Source organism: Cydia pomonella, chromosome 19 (genome assembly GCF_033807575.1).
Source record: "Cydia pomonella isolate Wapato2018A chromosome 19, ilCydPomo1, whole genome shotgun sequence".
In the NCBI taxonomy this organism is placed as follows: domain Eukaryota; kingdom Metazoa; phylum Arthropoda; class Insecta; order Lepidoptera; family Tortricidae; genus Cydia; species Cydia pomonella.
Window position 1 is genome coordinate 2,490,010 of NC_084721.1, and position 21,182 is coordinate 2,511,191.

At 37.2% G+C, this 21,182-nt stretch overlaps 2 protein-coding genes across 7 annotated transcripts in view; both read left to right on the forward strand.

The window, feature by feature from the left end:
• Window positions 1-21,182, forward strand: part of LOC133528681 (sodium/calcium exchanger 3) — a 263,871-nt gene that overhangs the window by 19,587 nt on the left and 223,102 nt on the right. The gene's annotated exons all lie outside the window — the stretch shown is intronic.
• LOC133528420 (uncharacterized) lies at window positions 9,319-12,423 on the forward strand. The gene is made up of 3 exons (XM_061865807.1): window positions 9,319-10,084; window positions 10,761-10,924; window positions 12,012-12,423. Exons 1-3 carry the CDS (start codon window positions 10,018-10,020, stop codon window positions 12,366-12,368), a joined length of 588 nt encoding a protein of 195 aa, XP_061721791.1. The 5' UTR covers window positions 9,319-10,017; the 3' UTR covers window positions 12,369-12,423.

The window sequence follows — 21,182 nt, forward strand, 5'->3', positions numbered from 1 at the left end:
AGCTATCAGTGATATAAAAAAATCTATTATTTAATTATTGTATTGTATACTTTTCCATCCCATTTGTTTTTCTATCTTGTTCAAAAATTGTCTACAAAAAACTATGGTCAACCAAAGAAAGCAACCCTTTGTAGTGACATTAAAACCACTTTACACTTGGAAATAGTTGCGGAAAAATACAGTAAACAATTGTATGTTTTATTTAATGTTACTTACGGTTGTTATAGGGTCAGACCAAGATAAGTCTAAAACGATTTTGCACACGCAGTGGAAGTGTTATATTAAACGTCAAATTTCTATGAAATTATTTATTTATTTAACCTTTATTGCACAAAAGTACAAATCTTACAGTACCTACAAAGGGCGGACTTAATGCCATTTGATATTATCTACTCGTCAACACAGTATTAAAATTAAATAATTCTACGGATTACACTCACGTATTTTTAGAACTTGTTACTGTTAGTGCTTGAGAAAAGAGGCCTAAGCTCTCCGAAACATGTCGCGCGAGTGACTAAAAATACGTGAGTGTAATCCGTAGAATTATTTAATGTTCGTATGTCTCACGACAGTTTAAATTCGAGTCAACACAGTAGATAATTATGGCATATAAATAACACTTGCACTGCGTGTGCTATCAAAATCGTTTCAGACTTATGTTGGTCTAACTCTATGAGTGATGCGCCAATTTATGCTGTCTGTTTTAGCACTTAGTGTAAGACCTGAGTGGACGCTCGAGTTGGGCGTGCAGCGGGGTGGGGCGTGCGGCGTGCACATTAAACAAATGCAAACGTATAGGAGCGGCCTTAGTGTACGCTGCTGAAATCACTTGTGAGCCCGACGCCACGCTGTACGCCCCGCCGAACGCTCCGCTTCGAGCGTCCACTCAGGCCTTGCACTTAGGTATAAAATTACATAAAAGTAATTGTAAACCTGTTATTTTTCCTCGGTTGATTGCTTAATAAAGTCAATGAGCCAATGATATTGAGCTCTGTGGTAAAATCTATAATTTTAAAACTACAGCGTGCGTATGCGTACCCTGTAACTGTACACCAACTCCTATTTAAGGTTATGTGGGGTAAGAGGAACTATGGGACAAAGGGGACACTTGCAGGGAAAATAAACATTTATATATACTTAAAATGTTAAAGAAATAAATAATATCAAAAATAAACGTAATGCATAAATCACATTGATTTAAAAATATCTATGCAGAAGGACTTTTCTCCTACGGTTTCACTTAACCCGAGCAAAATAAATATATGTTTCTGTTACCCAACCTGACCTTACCTATCTCACTTCTTTGTTTCAAGAGTCAGTGACATTCGAGTCTGTGGTAACCTAGCCATATTGAGACTATCTGCAGTAATTGCAGCCATGCGGTCTGCTCGACGCGATTAAACGCGTTTCGGTCACGCGTTGCGCTGAATGCGTCCATTTTGGCAATGTGGGCGGAGTGTTGAAGCACTCAGCTTTAGGAAGCTTTAGAATTATAACCCGTTAGCTTGAACATGTCATGCTCGCTTAAAAGTTTATGCTTACGGTGGCCTCGTTGATCGGGTCGCCACTTTCCCGAATGAAGGTTGAGGGAGGCGATGGTTGAGATACGCGTCATACTCGTGAACGGGTGCTGTTTGTGGAAACTGGAGTGTATAAAACACAGGTTATATTTAGTAACTTTGTTTTTGAGGATAATTACAGTGAGACACCTGGTTCGGTTGTCGTACTTGATAATGAATGTTTTAATTATACAGAATTTTGACTCTCGGAGACCCTATACAACTCTAAGGATAATTTGATAAACTATATAATCATTAAGTTCAGACGCTTCGAGATATTTACACCTTTATTAATTTTAGGTTTTTTTTGTATCTGTTTGTGTTTTTTTATTAATATTTTGCAGAGTCAGCTTCAACTCTAAGTCAGTGACATTTGAGCTCTGTAGTTATAATATTGAACCTGCAGTAGTAATTGCGGTCTGCTCGATGCGATTAAACGCGTTTCGGTCACGCGTTGCTCTAATTGCATCCATTATGGTGTATGGGCTGAGTGTTGAAGCACTCAGCTTTATGTGTATATGAGAGCAAGAGAATTACAAACGTTTATAAGTACCTAAATGTTTAAAGACCGACCAGAAATATATGATCATTGTCAAGAGGGCGCTGGCTGTTATTCTCTTGTATAGGGTGTAGTTCAGTTTTGTATGAAAAATGTAGTTCCAATGAAATTACGCAGTATGGCGCGTGATCATATATTACTGGGCAGGCTTTAATATACAGGAGTTCTGCGGCTAATTTCTGATTTAAAATTTAAATAATTTTCTTCCAACGGGAAGTACGACGGAGATGAGGAAGGGTATTTTAATTTCATGAGTGTTGTGTGAGTGTTGATTAATAACAATGAATGGCCAGCAGATTATCGTGCATATGCTATTAAGGCGTATCGCAGTAAAGTATTTTCACTTCGTACCGTAAAGCTTCAAGTTTTGCATTAATTTCGGAATATGTGGAAAAGGTTGGAACAGTGCGTACATAGCGAAGGTCGATATTTAGAAAATGTGATTTTCGTTAAATGAATTCCACATTCATCTCTTTTTGTAATTAATACCGCAGTGCATGAACAAACTAAATATATAAATACATATCCTTACACAAATTGACTAGGTCCCACGGTAGGCCAGGAAGGCTTGTGTTGCGGGTACTCAGACAATGATATATATAATATACGAATACATCCATGACTCAGGAACAGATCTGTGCTCATAACACAAATAAAAAGCTCTTAATTACAGTCTTTGCCCCGTAATTAGTATGAGTGTGAATAAGGGCATCAATATAATACTTTTGTTATTTTCGTTCGTAATTTCGGAGAGCTGTCAAGGAACGTATAGCGATGACAAATCGTCCAAATACCCCATTTAGACACGGCCCATCATTCATCGTGATCTAAAAACGATGACTTTCTCTCAATTTCGAACGAAACCAGATATAAGTATAATTATGTCAAAAATGACAAATGTGTAAGGTGTAACAACAATGCTCATTTTTTAATTAAAAGTACAGTACGGTTTATACTTCCTGTCTGACTACCTCTTTACACTTAAACCGCTAAACTAATGTAAGTAGATGACATTTGGTATGAAAATAGTTAGTCCCGTCATACCAAATATTTATTCATTTTATTTATTTATGTATACACTTAAACGACACAGTGGAATACTATATACAATAAATTATAATCCAAGCAAAATAAAATTAAAATAAAATTAATAATGCCTTTGATTAAAACGTGTAAAAATTTAATACAAAAACTACAATTTTGCGAGGTCGAATGGCAAAAGTCAGTTGGACGGAAAAGAAAACCACCAAAAAGGTTTTATGTAAAGTAGGACAGAAGAGAATTTTGTTGAGAATCATAGATAAGAGGAAAGATGCTTGGACATCTACTACGACACGATGACAAGAGGAAGACGGGGAGACCAAGGAGAACGTACATAGATCAAGTAAAGGAAAAACTCAAGTCGTGTCGTCAGGCTGTTAAGAAGAAGGCAGAGGACCAACGTACATGGAAATCGCTCCACCGACAAGAGTCTAAGTTTTAAATATAAGATGATGATGATCATGTAGTCGCCGCAGCTGCTGCTGCCTTCGGCAAACTTCGCATCAAGGTGTTCCGTTCACACGACATTAAGCTTTCAAACCAAGGTCTCCGTGTATATGACAATAGTCCTGCCCAATCTCCTATATGCCACGGAAACGTGATGCTTCTACCGAAAGGACATTCGCACATTGAATAGGCCTGATGCCTGCGTGCCATAATGAACATCTCGTGGTCGGATCGTGTCAGGAACACGAAAGTTCTACATCGTGCTCATGTCAGCAGCATTAAAGCCTATCTAATGCGGCGACAGCTGCGATGGTGTGGTCATGTCTCCCGTATGTCCGATGACAGATTGGCTAAGTGCATCTTTTACTCCGAGCTGCAAAATGGCAACGAAACAACACATACGGAGATTATTATTATTATTATTATTTATTTGTTGTAAAGTCATGTACATAATAAATCAGGATGTTATACCATAAAATACAAGTCAGACCATGACACCCTGTAAGGGCACACAACATTAACTTAAAACTAAACAAAACAAGTCTTCTCATTTAAACATGACAATTAATATTACAAAAAAAAAAAGCATGTTATAAACTATCGTCATTAAGAAAATCCTTAACCGAATAATAACATTTATCAATTAATAATTTTTCTAATTTATTTTTAAACACTGTGTTTCGAGTTTCTACCTTAATATTATTGGGAATTTTATTTGTTATTAAAATACATTTATATTGGGGACTATTTTTACACATCTCTAGGTTAGTCTTTGGTAATAGTAGTTTATTTCTATACTGCGTTCTCGTGTTTTCCTTGTCTTGTTTTAATGTGAAAAAATTTGAATGTTCCCGAACAAAAAGTGCAGCCTGTAATATATAAATACAAGGCAAGGTTAATAACCTATATTGAATAAAGTATGGGCGGCAACTGTTTGGGATACGCACATTAGCTAAGATACGAACACATTTTCTTTTGCATCACAAACAGCTGGTCGGCCTCGGTGCTGTCCCCCCACAGCACCACGGCGTAGCGGAGCCATGAGTACGCATATGCGTAGTAAGCAGATAACGCACATTTAAAATTAGTATTAGTTTTTAGTACATTAAGCGCATATATAAATTTAGAAATTTTTGTTTTAATATTTTGGATATGTCCTTTCCAATTTATTCCAGAGTCTATTGTTATGCCTAATAAGTTAAATTCTGTAACTTCCTCTATCTTATATGAATTACTTTCCAAATTTAATTGTATTGGTTTTTTTTGTACCGGTTTAAATTGTATAATTTTAGTTTTATTCAAATTAATTTCTAAATTATGGTCACTAAGCCATTTTTTTACCGTGGAAAAAATATTTTTGAGTTGTGAATTACATTCTGAGCTATTATTGCATTTAAATAAAAGGGAAACATCATCAGCAAACATAACGCAGGTAGTGTTTGTATCTAGGCTTTTTGGCAGGTCATTTATATACGCTAAAAATAGGAGACATCCACAAACGCTACCCTGGGGGATAGAACAGGTTATATTTCGCATATTTGACGTAATAGTTTTAATATCTTCGGATTCCTTATCAAAATATTCTATTTGTACGCATTGCTTACGTTTGTGAAGGTATGATTTAAACCAATTATGGGCTAGACCACGTATTCCCATGCCATTCAGTTTACAAAGTAATATTTCGTGGGATACTTTTTCGTACGCTTTTGTCATATCTAACAAGAGCCCTACGCTATACGATCTATTGTTTATATGGTCTAAGATGCTTTGTATGTATTGATAAACTGCTAGTGAAGTTGAATGATGTTTCCTAAATCCATACTGGTTTTTATCCAAGATGTTATATTTCTCAAAAAAGTTATAAACTCGATTAATCATACTGTCGCGGATACCGCGAATCAGCTAAGGGTTGCCAGCGTCATTGTATAGATGGCGCTGGCAGTCACGTTCAAGTTTAACATTGCTTCTATCTTGTTATGATTTTTACGGGGCGGACTGGCGGGTAGACGCTCGGACGACGGAAAGAAAAGTGGTTGTGTGCGAACAGATCAATGGTGAGTGCTAGAATATTTACTTTTATATCTACTCAAGAACGGTCTTATGCTGTTATTAGGATGACGATGTGCCTCACGTAGATTGACTAACGTATATTCAGTGCAAACAGTGAGCCGAGGAAGTTGTTGACGGCTATGAACTCAGGGTAAACTCGTGTGAGGAATGGGGTCGCTGTAAGGGGAGGTTTGGAGGCGACTATTAAGCTCAAGAAACCAGGTGGATAAGCATGTGAAACTCATGTTACATGTAGGTAATAAAGTCGGACACCAGCACAACTCATATCGTCATCTCACTAACGTCCAGGCCTCGTATAGGTACGAGTATGTAGTATATTGACATATCGATTTCCAGTATCCGTAAAAGCATTAGCTCATTCGATAGGTTAATACGTATGGTGAGCTTGACGACATGGTGGAGCGTGCTGGAATTTTTTTTAGCAGATATACTTGTAATCATCATTTAATACATTATTAATACAATGAACGGTTACACAACAGAATGACAATCGATTGGAAAATCGTTTCTATGTAATAGATAAAAGGTCAATTTCTTTAATTTATGTCCGCATTTAAATTTACTAAACGGAAAATGTAATGCTTTCCTGACGACAAGGGGTTTTACAGGAAATGTTAGTGGATCAACGGTGTATAAGTATAAGCAATTACATTTTAACTGAATATTCTTGCTCTTCAATATACAAGCGATTGCAATGTCTGTAGGTATATACAAAAATAATCGCGCTATGCGCATCGCCGCACTCATCACACCAGCTCAAGGAGGATACCTCCATTCTGTAAAATGGTTTTAAACTACAAAGGGCAAATTATCACAACATATTTATTTGATGGATACGATAAAACGATTACGACAAGGAGCGATACAGTGGCTTTTCACTCATTGACGGTTGGCAAACAAAAATACAATTGCTACTCGTCCAGTATAAGCGGAGCTGTTTACACTACCGCGGGGCTAAGGGTGCAGCCGTTGCGAGCGAGGGTCTTATTGCACCGGACGTGGCGCGCTAACCCTCGTCGCTGCAGCGATCGTCAGGTCAGAGAGAATAGTGATGGGGCAAGCGATAAGTACCATCCATACCAGTAGCGGCGCGTGAAAATTCTGGCTAGGCAACTCGGAACAAGAAAACACCTTAACATTATGTACTTTTTTTCATGATAAAAGTGAGGCGTGCGCAATGAATGAATACTATTGAATAGTCAAGCTTAGCTTCACTTCGCGCGCCTGCTATGATTAGTGCTTTAGTAAATCGTGTTATCAATTCCAAGGTAATGTAATACGTAGTGTTTTCATTATGGATTTATTTTTAATTTTAATGATGATATATAGGTTTGGTTTATGTAGCAATAAATTTTAGGCAAGCCGGTGGGAATCGAGTTGTATGGACCCGCCGCCCCTGATCCATACCCATACGGCAAATCGACAACACGTAACTGCCCAATGCATGAAATTAAACGGAGTGTTTTTTTTTTAGGTAAGGTTTTTTTAAAGGAATTTTAATACTTATTTGTTTTACTGGGGGCAAAGTTGTTGTTTGGCCGGTCTTTACAATATTGAACCACGAGCGTGGCGAGTGATTCGAGAGGGGAGTATTGAGCGTTGCGAGGGTTTCAGGGCACGAGGATTGGGAGATTCGCCACCGAGTGGAGCACAACATTTTTCACCTCATCAGCGCGGGGAGGGTTCTAGCTGTAAAATATCAACCAAAGTTAAACCAAATCAAATCCAAACGAACGTTATTAGATGTTTATCATCCAAAATCATCATTTATAAGTCACTTCTACGTGCCAGCCAACATAAGGAAGCAACTCAATATTTGCATCAGATTGCTTTGCCACACATGTGAATGAAATGCAGCTTTCTCATCCGTTTTTGAGCAATCATGAGGGCCTTTGCCAGCTAGTGTGGTGAAAAGAATCTAATTATATAAGGCCGTAATGGGGATAGTCCAATATCATCAATGTATTCCAGGTAACATCATCACCAATCCTACAATAACAATTATTTACGAAGGACGTCTCTATAAATAGGTATCCATCAACATTCGTAATTAGTTACCAACTCATACCTAAGAAGTTAAAGTGAACAGGAGGTAGATTTAATCATAATCTATATTCACAATGTTGCGTTAATACAAACAAGATTGAATTTTGCTATCTATGTTTGATTACATAGATGATGCTTTAATTATTTAGTTTTGTCACATGATCAGTCTTTAGTATAATATTATTGCATAATTAAATTAATCAATTACGCACCGACGACATTTACAAGCGAAATAAAATTTGCTGATCGATTTATGGTCCATCCTTTCGAATAGCGACTTTATTGCCTGAGCTAGAAGATTCACATTACATCGGCATCTCGTATGGCCAGTAAATCAACATTATTAGGTACCTACGTCTGTTTAAAATTACAGGTATCTAATGACAACTATGATCATCTTTTTAATATAATTTTATATAAGAAAAATAAAATCACATAAAAAACTAGACTTGTTTAATTATTTGTATTAGAATTTCATGAGTATAAGTCATACCTTTACGACTTCAATTACAATTGAGTTTAGATCTTAACATTGTATCAATAAGATTCATAATCTCACGCTCGACGCTCATTGTTTAGTGTTTTATTTATCACACGGAACGTTATTACCATGGCTTGCAGATTAACTCTTCACTATTAGAACCAGTTTAGGTGTGATTTCCGATCCAATGTATTTTCTATTAACTTCAGGTTCAAGTTATATTAGGGGCACTCCGAATAAAATTACTGATTGTGAATTAAAGCATAGGCACTATGTTATCATTATTATTCTTGATTTACCTACATATCTGGCGATTTTGATTAAACTGATCTAATTTAAATCATATTGTAGTTTTCCTTGTGGGGCGGGTGTGTCGCGGATACCGCGAATCAGCTAAGGGTTGCCAGCGTCATTGTATAGATGGCGCTGGCAGTCACGTTCAAGTTTAACATTGCTTCTATCTTGTTATGATTTTTACGGGGCGGACTGGCGGGTAGACGCTCGGACGACGGAAAGAAAAGTGGTTGTGTGCGAACAGATCAATGGTGAGTGCTAGAATATTTACTTTTATATCTACTCAAGAACGGTCTTATGCTGTTATTAGGATGACGATGTGCCTCACGTAGATTGACTAACGTATATTCAGTGCAAACAGTGAGCCGAGGAAGTTGTTGACGGCTATGAACTCAGGGTAAACTCGTGTGAGGAATGGGGTCGCTGTAAGGGGAGGTTTGGAGGCGACTATTAAGCTCAAGAAACCAGGTGGATAAGCATGTGAAACTCATGTTACATGTAGGTAATAAAGTCGGACACCAGCACAACTCATATCGTCATCTCACTAACGTCCAGGCCTCGTATAGGTACGAGTATGTAGTATATTGACATATCGATTTCCAGTATCCGTAAAAGCATTAGCTCATTCGATAGGTTAATACGTATGGTGAGCTTGACGACACATACATTTTTCGAAAATCTTTGACGTGGTTGGTAAAAGTGCTATTGGACGATATTGACTAGGATTTTTTACATCGCCGCCTGGTTTAAAAATAGGTTTTATTTTTGCGATTTTAAGTAGTTCTGGGAATATTCCTTCACTAAATGATTGGTTAACTAACTGCACGGAAAAAAAAATTTTTTACAATACTACCAGAATGTATAGTAAATGGGAATTTGTTCTTGTAACAAATTTTGCGTTCTCCTAACATTTTTTTCTGTTCAGCCAACCATTGGATTTGATGCGTTTACAATTCGTTTGTAACGGGCAATGTTCAATTCTAGTAACTTGAAAGCTTGTAAAGGTTAGGATCTAAATGTTATATCAACAATACTCATAGGATAGTTACAATAGCATCGTCGTCTTTACAATTCCCATCGTTGTCGCAGCTATATAAAAATACGATACTACAAGAATGTGTAGTAAGCGGAAATTTGTTCTGCTAACTAATTTAACGTTCTCTTTACTAATTTTATTGTACGACCAACTATTTTGATGTGGTAGCGATTTCAATTCGTTTGTAACGGGCAATGTTCAATTCTAGTAACTTGAAAGCTTGTAAGGAATAGTATCTAAATGTTTACACCAACAATACTCAAAGTAAGTTACATTATACTATTATACTATTGTTGATATTACAATACGGATCGTTGCGTCTGGGAGAGCAGAGGGGCGCGGGAGCCGCGCGGGGCGGTTTCAAACAATATGGCGCTGATGGTGACCAATCGTACTTACGTCGCCCGCGCAAAAGTAGTGACAGGCAGTTATTGATTTACTTAGCAGTGAAAATAACAAAAGAAAAACTTGTGTCTTACTGAAAATGGACGAAGACATCGCGCAAATATTGCATGAGTGGGGTCTGTCAGAATACTACGAGATATTCAAACGTAAGTCTTGTTTCCATTTTTTTATATTTAAATGTGATATCTGTAAAAAAAATTCTTTTGTGCCGTATTCTAATTTTAAAATGCCTACATAGACAATACATTAAAAACACAATCTATCTCAAACATACTCCAACACGGAACAAAAATCAATCAACCGATATTGAGGTTGTATGTACCTATTGGAGTTACATGTGAATAATTTTCAAGCAAGTTTTGATATTTCTGATTCAGTTGTTTGTCGTTGTCGTGTCTAAACGTGTTTTAAAGTTATAATATGGCCCAGTGTGTCTGTTTGTCTGTTACTTCACGCTTTAACGCTGAACCGATTTAGATGACATTTGGTATGGAGATAGTTTGAGTCCCGGGGAAGGAAATAGGATAGTTTTTATTCCAGAAATCGTGATTTAAGGGGGTGGAAGTTTGTATGAGAAATGACTTATTCCACGTAGATTAAGTCGTGGGCAAAAGCTAGTAGGTATAATAATATGCCTCCTACTAGTCCTACTGGGTAGTAAGTAATATTCCCAGCACCTTGTCAAATCTACCGCATCGGCACCGTTGCCGTTGCAGAGGTAGGGTAGTTTTCGTCCACATGTGTCAGTTTTCCTTATTTATATTCACGTACTTTCCAAAAGCTTAAAAGAAAGAAAGGGTTAAGTTTTGTTTGTATTTACAGAAAATAAGATCACCCTCAAAACATTCAACATCATATTGGATCAGGGAATGATACAAGAACTAATTAAACCAATTGGAGACAGAGCCACATTCATAAGCAACTTAAATATTTGGAAACAAATATCAAATGATGATGATGATGATTTCTCTCTTAGTCTTAGTCAGGTACCTATCTGCTTCAATATTTAGATAATTTAATAATATGACGTTGCATTATTGAAATAAATAATTATTATGGGACAGTCTTACACAAACAGACCTAGTCCCACAGCACAGAATAAATAATAGTATTTTATACGGAATGGCCATGCTATGCCCGCCCCAATCTGAATTACCTCACCCCACGGAGGCCGATTAGCGTTTGTCTCGGACTTTTGCCATAGTTCTATTGAGCCTGGGGTCCGCTCGGCAACCTAATCCCAGTAATTGGTGTAGGCATTATTTTTACGAAAGTGACTGATATCTGATCGTCCAACCCAGACAGGAAACTAGGACTTGTTGGGATTAGGTCAGGTTTCCTCACGATGTTTTCCGTCACTGAAAAGCGACTGGTAAATATCAAATGAAAACTCATTGGTACGAGTCGGGGTTTGAACCCAAGACCTCCAGATTAAAAGTTTGTTGTCTTACCGCCAGGCCACCAGCACTTATTAATCTATCTATAATAGATAGATATGCCTAAATAAATACTTAAATACATAGAAAACAACCATAACTCAGGAACAAACTTTACTGCCGAGTATATAATACAACATTTTTCACCGCGCCACCGCGAAAAATACAAGTTATAAAATATTAAAAATTTAAGCCAAATTCATGCTTTCAAAATTATATAATTCAAAATCATCTCTTTAAAGTCCATCCTACCAGATAATGTAAAGAAACAAGTCAAAACTTACTTTCCCCACATCATGCGGATAAAATGCGTTTTTCTCCTCCGCTTTCTAAGGGATAAAGAACGTTCCGAGGTGGAGTGGTGAATTTTTTTTAAACAGTATAGATCAAAGATTGGTTGACTGGTAGTGAATGCCTTAAGGCATTAAGTCCGCCATTTGTACCTTCATGTATTGTGTAATAAAGATTAAATAAATAAATAAAGATTCTTGGAATTATTTTATGAACGTAACAATGCTATCTTTATACAAAACGACCTAAGATCCGTGAGTTCCCTAGGTACATTACGGTTAGGTATGAAAGGGTTCATGTAAATATGTTTTTTATACAAGGGACTAATTAACTTGTGTTTTTTTAGGGGAGCAAATCGGACATTAATGTCGATGTGTTGAGTGAGAAACACAGAAACGTACCACCAATAAAGGATATTACCAACTTCCAAAGCAGTCAAGATGGATCCCCTTCTGACAGTAGCGTCAACACATCAATTAATCTACCACCAGTAAAGGACCTTACCAACGAAATCGAACAGTTGACAAGTGAGGTGTTATATTATATTACAGTCGCCAACAGATATATCGGAGCGGCCAAGTTGATCACAAAACAACGTCTTTATTGTCAAAGCGATATAGTGCACGTCCAGATATTTATGGGTACCTTGGCCGCTCCGATATATTTGATGGCAACTGTACAATGTAAAACCTTTTTTCTATAAATGTGACTCACAATCAGTTTTGTTGCCTATTAATATAAAATAATGATTGATTTCATTTGAAGTTTTTTTTAAAACTAGACGTTTCCCAACTTTAGGAACCTGTTTTGTTCATATTGTGAAATAGGTTAAGGTGACTACATTATAATTACCTATTTAAGCTTTTCATAACATAAAATTAATATTGTATAGAAAATAGTCTACAGTTAATATTGAACTACATCGCATTTATTATAACGCATAATAATTAATATATGTACATAATTATGTCTACTTATAATATTTCACAATTTGATTGCAACTTACGACTGACACGACTTGTCCCCAGCCTCTGCACAATATATAATAAATGAAATGCCAGATATTACTACTTCCCATGAAAAAGTGCTATTAAGTGGTTTTATGTTTTTATTTAAAAAATCAACGTTTTCGATAGAAGTCGAAAAAGATGTATCTGTTTTTTAATTCAAACAATAAGTACAGTTTACAGCAGTTTTGGGAAGTAGTATAATCAGGCATTTCATTTATTGTGCAGATGCCAAGGGATAAGTAATACAGTAGATACTACAAAGTTACGTAGTAGATACTACAAAGTTACGTAGTAGATACTACAAAGTTACGTAGTAGATACTACAAAGTAACATAGTAGATACTACAAAGTAACATAGTGGTTAATACCAAGTAACATAGTGCTTACTACCAAGTAACATGGTAGATACTACAAAGTAACATAGTGGTTACTACCAAGCAATATAGTATATACCACAACATATTTTTGGTAACGGATACAAAAGGCTGTAGTTATTTCAACAATACACATCCAGCACTGTTAACAATTTAAGCCCTACTGCTTACTATGTAACATACTTACCCATACCATATAACTTTTACGAGAAGAGAATAGTTGAGTTTACTATTTGTAGAGTTGTCACATATAGTACGATAAAAATTGTAGGGTCTACCGAATTCTCGTTACAACAACCAGATTTTTTTTTCCGTGTGTGTAAGAGGGGGCGCTAACTCAGTTGTACATATTTTTATGAGGACGGGTGGTATTTCGTCAATACCGAAACTATATTTATTTTTAAGCTGCTTTATTATTTTAATTATTTCGCTTTCCGTAACCGGCCGTACAAATATTGAGTTATTAACGGGCGTATGCACGCAACGCGCGCGCGCCGGGCTGGCTCCGGCTCCAAAGTTAGTTTCGCCTACCGACGCGCGAGATGTGACAATAAACCACGGCACTGGGAGACTTTGGCACAAGATCGGCTGAAGTGGAGCCATACAGTGAGTACATCAGTACAACAATGCAAGCCTTCGAAGAGAAGAGGCGAGTGGAACACGATGCGAAACGTGACGAGTTAAATGCCCCACCACCTGCGGTCATCAATTACAATTTTGTCGGAGGGGTGACCTGCAGTGAATGTGGCCGTACATTTGCTGCTAAATAGGTTATGTTAGCCACCTGAGAGCTCACGAACGTCGGTCTCATTAACCAGTCCTAAACAATCGCCTTGGTCGAAACTGGCCAGCAGTGGCAGCATGGTTCCATTTTTATCGCTTGTCACGATGCCCGTCACTTTCGCACTTATGTACTTGTTAGAACGTGACAGATATGTTGACAAATGATAAAGAGCCGATCATCTTAGCCCTACTGGACATTATGATGATGACATAAGTACTCATTCTATGCAGACAAAATCGTAGGCAGATATTTATAATGTATCAATGACGTAAATCAAATGGAATTTAATTAATTGAATTGTTTACGAGTTCAGCAGACTGTTTAATGTAAATATGAGGACATAAATTATTCATTACTCCCTTGTGCGGGAAAGCTCGAGTGTTTATTTTAGCAATTAAGATTTTTGACAACGGTTTCAGAGTTTTCGTCATTAATTTTAATGGTCCAAATCTCGCACATACTTAAATCGAATTTATATTACGATGTCCTTATGTAAGTGTGTTTTATTAAAAAAAACACGTGTTAGTGTTTTATATATTGACTGTCAATAAATTTGGCAGAAAATGTAAACAAAAAAAATATTACGAATTCAGTTAATTTTGGAAATTGAGATATCTTATAAACCGTTGTAATAAGAGTCCCATTTTGGAATTATCCCCTACTTTTTTAGTATTTTTTTTTACCTTAAATACCTACATCTTACATAAAAATTGATATAGAGTCCGTCTACGCTAAGTTTGCATGCAGGTAGTGACAATTTTTTTCAAATTAGTCCTACTATAAGAGTCTATCCACTTAAGACTATGGCAAGTTAAATCATCTGGAAACTGCATAAATTTTTAATGAATTAATTGTATCACCAAGTTTCAAAATAATATTTCCCTAACAGCTATTAAATTAAGTACCGCAAGGTTACACTAATAAATAAATATAAATATAATAGGACATTATTACACAAATGGAGTAAGTCCCGCAGTAAGCTCAATAACGCTTGTGTTGAGGGTACTTAGACAACGATATATATAATATATAAATACTTAAATACATAGAAAACACCCATGACTCAGGAACAAATATCCATGCTCATCACAAGAATAAATGCCCTTACCAGGAATTGAACCCGGGACCATCAGCTTCGTAGGCAGGGTCACTACCCACTAGGCCAAACCGGTCGTCAAAATTTTCAAATAAAAGACATGTTAAGATTGTTTACCGTTTTTCTAATGCTAAAAACCGATCTATATATGTATTTATCGATCCAATACTGAGGGCGATTTTACTGTATTTTTGAATCAATTAGAGTTATTGTTAAGCTCAATAATAAACGAAAATGCCCATATTTTGATAATGGGCGATATAAATATCGACCTATTGCAAACCACGAAGCAGAAACGTGAATTATTGGGCCTTTTGGATTTATTCAACCTTAAGTCACACGTAAATTTTCCAACGAGAATTCAGGGTACATCCAAAACGTGTTTAGACCACGGCTATGCTGATTTAATGAGGGAGCAATTGAAAGCATACCCTGTCGATCGCGCGATTAGTGACCATCTCGCAGTATGTGTCGAAATATATATCCCAGATAAGAATCACCGCCCAAGCTATTGCTTGAGGCGGCTGCTGACTCAAAATAAATTATTTACATTTTTGGATTCAATTGGACATATTGACTGGCTTAATTTTGCGCATGGGGATGCCGATTTCGATAATATAATGACGGCTTTCGCAAATAAGTTCAATTTTCACTTTCCACTACAAAAAGTCGCAGTTGTAGGTAAAGAAAAATCATGGTGTAACAGTAAGACAAGCGAAAGCAAAAACTTTGTTCAACTTTTGTGCATGCTGCGGAGGTTTCACCCAAATAACAGAGAACTGCATAATTTATATCTGTCTAGTAAATGTAAACACGACGGTTTGCTTAAAAGGGTAAAAAGAGAATACCTAAACCGATCGATTGCTAATGCACCTAACACTTCCAGGTCCCTTTGGCGTATGATAAAATCACAAACTAACAAGGGATCGCGGGGGGGAGACACGCTGAGCGTGCTGCGTCATGCAGTGTGCGGCCCAACTGGCTCGGACGCTCAGCTTGCCGAATCACTCAACGCGTACTACCTATCTGTCGTGCGTGATACGCCACAGAGACCTGATATTGCGAATGCAATGAATTATCTGCGAATGAACGTCTCAAGTGTTGCAAAGACAATGTTTCTTGCGCCATTTACAGTTGAGGAACTTATGTCAATAATAAAAAAGATAAAGCCTAAGGGCACTAAAGATATATACGGTCTACCTACTTATATATTGCGTAGTCTTCCAGGTAACTTTTTGCATTCATTGTGCTACTTATTTAATCAGTCCGTGTGCAACGGTAATTATCCAGTCACTCTAAAGAAAGTAAAGGTAACACCTGTTTATAAAGGGAAGGGCTCTCAGAAAGAACAAAAATGTTACAGGCCAATATCGATTGTCCCATCTGTGTCGAAAATGTTCGAGATGGGATTGTGTAATCGATTAATAAAATTCTTAATTATGAATAAGTCGCTCTGTGAACAGCAGTACGCCTACCAAATCGGTAAATCCACGACCGGTGCCGCTCGACTATTGTTGCGAACGGTGTTGGACAAATTGGAAAATAGGAAGCGCGTAGCTGCTGTTTTCTTTGATCTATCACGTGCGTTCGATCTAGTCGACCACAATCTCATCGCGAGCAAGCTGAACCATTACGGCATCCGTGGAATTGCTCAGAAGGTCATTATGTCGTTCTTGAGTGACAGGGAGCAATCCACGGATGTTAATAATGAACGATCGAGTCTTAACCTGATAGGGGACAGGTCTGTGCCCCAGGGATCAAATATAGGAAATAATATATTTCTTATCCTAATGAACGACCTTCCCTTTGACTCGCCTATTGTGGACTTTATAATGTACGCAGACGACATCTGTGCCATCGTGAATGCAGAGAGTAGGGACCAACTGCTAAGAAATGTTCAGTCTGTCATTCTGCGCCTCTCGGATTGGTTCACTGTTAACGGAATGATTCTAAACCTTGAAAAAACAAGCCTTACAGAATTTAACTTGAAGCGAGGCACAGATGCAGCTACCACATCAAACTCGGTACTCGTACAAAATACCGCCGTCAACTTTGTTACGCATGCTAAGTTCTTGGGTTTTACTCTGGACTCCGGCCTGCAATGGCAGAAACATATTGACAGGATATGCAGCAAACTCAACTCAGCCTACTACATAATATCTCGGCTTATGCCCATCCTGTCTAAGGAAAACTTAATAATAGCCTACCACGCATACTGTCACTCTGTTTTGTCGTATGGAGTAGATTTATGGGGCTTGGCTGCAGACAGGGACAGACCATTCATCATACAAAAGAAAATTATAAGGAAAATGGCACGGGTGGCACCTGATGCACCAGCTCGTCAGTTATTTATGGACTTCCATATTCTAACGCTACCTTCATTGTTAATTCTAGAGGTAGTTAAATATGTTAGGCTAAATTTAGAAAAGTTTCCAAGGAAAATATGGACCAGCAACCGCTTCCAGGACCAGAGGCGACATGACCTAGAATTGCCGAAACATAGATTAAGAAAATCTGCTCTCTGCTTACACGTATTAGGACCTAAACTTTATAATAAGATTCCGATGAATATAAAAAACGCTCGCACCAAATTAGGATTTATATTGAAACTGAAGTCGTTTCTAATCCAGAAGGCCTATTATTCCGTAGCTGAATTCTTGGATGAATAGCCTATTAATGTATTAATTTTAATTATTCTTTAAAATGACATATTTTGTATTTTTATTGTTGTATCTTCCTTTGTACTAATGTAATTATATTTGACATCCATCATGCACCTATGTACCTAATAAAAATGTAACACTGACAATGTATAACTAATACAAATAAATGAATATGAATATGAAAATATATGCGCCTATGCATTCAATCATTGTACTCACCATAAACCGACTACTTCCAGTCGGTGGCGCAGCATAAGGTATCCCCAGGAACTAAAATAACATTATATATTTAAAAAAAACAAATAAAAAACAAAACACTTAGTAACAGTCCTGCGTCATGCCAGGCGCAAAGGTGCCCAGCACGTTTGCTACTTAACCGCGTTCAATCGAGATGGATAACCTTTGCAACAAGTATGACCCGGAGTGGGGACCAAAGCCTGTACTTTAAATTTTAATATTAATATTTTCCAATATAATTATCCGTGCACGCTACAAAATACCAGGACTTAAAAGTTAAAGAAGTTCGTTAGGAATTCGAAATTAATTCAATTCCAAGTCAATTGGTCATTGAATATGTATGGCGTTTTAGGCTTTTAGGAACTTGATGAAAATATTACAGTCAAAATTAATACCGACGTTGACGAGCCTTTTATTGCAAATTCCCTCGATTTTGAGGCTTAAGTTAGTTAATACTGATGAAACAATGCTGGGTTGGATTTTATTTTAAGACTGTTTTAGGGGCTTTCCACAAAATTGTTAACTTTTTCGTGGACGTGACGCGTTATTTTAATAACCTACAGAAATCAGTATTGTGTACCGTTTAGTTAATAAGTTTTTGGCAAAAATTTCACTTGTGGTGCATGCTTTTATCGCTGACTGTACTTTTTTTCCACAGGCAACTAATACTCATCGAGACAATTCTAAAAACCCCAAACACAATTAGGTTGCGTTGTTTTATCACAGAGTTCCTATGGCTACCTCCTGTCTCCGTCTTCAAATCAGCTTGATGGTACCATAATATTGCATTGTCACCCGACTTATATGTATGCAAATTTTCTGCTTGCAAGATTTGTTCCATACATACAGGGCAAGTTAAATAAAAGCTTGTAAAAACTAAGTTAAAATATAGAGTACTTTTCGGGTATGTAAGATGGGAGAACGCTCTATTCTTGAAGGTTTGACGGTCGAATCGGTACGGAAATACCTCGGGCGACGGTTCATCCCACATTTGATTAAGCAACTTATGGACATTATTAAAACAAAAACCAGACTGCTTACATATATTGTTTTTCCACTAGCTTTCATTTGAAACCCATATTGCTATGGTAAGAAAGAATCCCTTTTCATTTGAAGGCGCCATTATCAAAATTTATATAGCCTATGTACTACCACGATTTTGACGATTTCTACGATATCTCAGACGTCAAAAACCGTCCAGCCGTTTGGGCTGTTAGGGCGTGCCAGAGAAATGTATACGCTTGAAAATTATTATCCTCTTGTGCGGGTAGTTCCAAAAACTGGCGCGGCTAGGTGTTGATGTCAACTTTAGCCAGTCTTCTCCGAGACCACGGGGCAACACCGTCCTCGTCGGAGGTAAATTTAAAACTGAATACACGGTTAAGTCCCATTTCTATAATTTAATAACATTACTCTCCTTCTGACGCAGTCGGGTAATAAAACCGAAAACACGCTCGGGCTAAACAAAACGGCCCGCGCCTAAAACGCGGAATCTTATGAATAGGGCTCTAACGAGCGCTTGACGATCGCTAATGAACTTTTTGTCACCCCGGCTGGGATATTTAGTGATTTTTCACTAAATATGACACAAATAGTGATGACTTTATGATACAACTAGGGAATAAATCAAATACCTATGTGTTGTTGAGTAGACACACTACTATAATATAAATTATAAAGTTTTAAATTATAACTAGGCTCTCTGAAACATGTCGCGCAGGTGCCTAAATATATACGTGAGTGCAAACCGTAGAATTAGTTTAATATAGGTACCACCGGACTTGTTTTTCTCTTTCTTACTATTGTCCACGCATGACACTCGTAGTCCAATACATGCACGTATAATAAATAATTAACTTTGGTGATACATAGGTGGTAAAATATCACTGATTGTAAGCGGACGAGCAACCGTCCGTCGCAAGATTGCTGAGAGAATGGCCGCTGCCGGCCCCACTTCCCCGCGCCCCGCACCATGCATTGCGTCGGCGACGTCTCCCGAAGTTGCCCGAACAAAGACGAGGCGTTAACAACAATAAATTATAATTTGTAATGTTTAAGGAAGGTATCTTCTTCTTCTTTATCCTCGCCTCATCCCGTTACGCGGGGTCGGCTTTCCTAATCTTGAGGCGCCACTTTGATCGCTGATAAGCGTCGTCACTGGACAGGCCCAACTCCTTCATATCTCTTCGGACATTCGTCAGCCAGTAGGGCGTGCAGTCCCGGGACCGGTTCCTAGTTTTTCATTTCCCGGTACCGGGTCGGAGCCGGTACCGGGATTCCCGGTACTCCCGGTTCTTTATGCTGAGCTGAATTATTTTTATATATTTTGTTTGACATCATTTAACTGTGAATCTTGCAACTAACTTTAATAATAATGAAAAGGAATCGCAGGAATAATTAAGAATTTTTTATAGAATAAAAAACAGTTTTAGGAATAATTTTTTTTTTTTTTTATACTACGTCGGTGGCAAACAAGCATACGGCCCGCCTGATGGTAAGCAGTCTCCGTAGCCTATGCACTATGAGTTACATGCGCGTTGCCGACCCTAAACCCGCCCCCCCTCGTTGAGCTCTGGCAACCTTACTTACCGGCAGGAACACAACACTATGAGTAGGGTCTAGTGTTAATTGGCTGCGGTTTTCTGTAAGGTGGAGGTACTCCCCCAGTTGGGCTCTGCTCTAGATCTGGAATGACATCCACTGGCTGTGCCCTACCACACAAAGCGAGATGAAATTCACAATGCCCATACCTCTCTTTTGGGCGTAGTTTAAGGACGTACCCCCGGGTCCAAAATACACTTTAATCAGTCTTTATAGTTACTTTAATCAGTCTTAATTGATTAATCAGTTAACAGTGTCATTGATCATAACCATAATGTTATGAATCATGTGTAGTAAGTAATACTTACAAACACCATAATATTTTAAAAATTATTATCATGATATTGTGAACTATCATAATTATCATAATATTGTAATTAAAAAAAAAAAAAAAACAAATTGTGCAAAGTTATACAAATTTTAATATCTCAACCTGACTATTTATGTAAGATGTCGTCGAATGTACTTGACGTAACGCTAATCATTATTTTAATTTTAAATGTGAACTTAAATAATATAAATCAGTCTAATTATAATAGTTCAATATTTTTTCTATTTCAAATGTGATTAACTCAAGATAATTGTAACATTGCAGTAATATAATAATCAACACACTTAAAACAAATACAGTTCTTTTTTTTAACAAAAATATAATCACCTCACAAATAAATAATTTAACATAAAGAACTTATCAAATACCTAATCTAATCATTGGCTTAAGACGGATGGAACTGGAGATCAATAACAATTAG

Bases quoted from the DNA above. Each gene is read 5' to 3' on its own strand.
- LOC133528420 (XM_061865807.1), top strand. From the start codon at position 10,018: ATGGACGAAGACATCGCGCAAATATTGCATGAGTGGGGTCTGTCAGAA. The intron at 10,085-10,760 runs GTAAGTCTTGTT...TTGTATTTACAG, and splicing joins ATACTACGAGATATTCAAAC to AAAATAAGATCACCCTCAAA. The intron at 10,925-12,011 runs GTACCTATCTGC...GTGTTTTTTTAG, and splicing joins TCTCTCTTAGTCTTAGTCAG to GGGAGCAAATCGGACATTAA.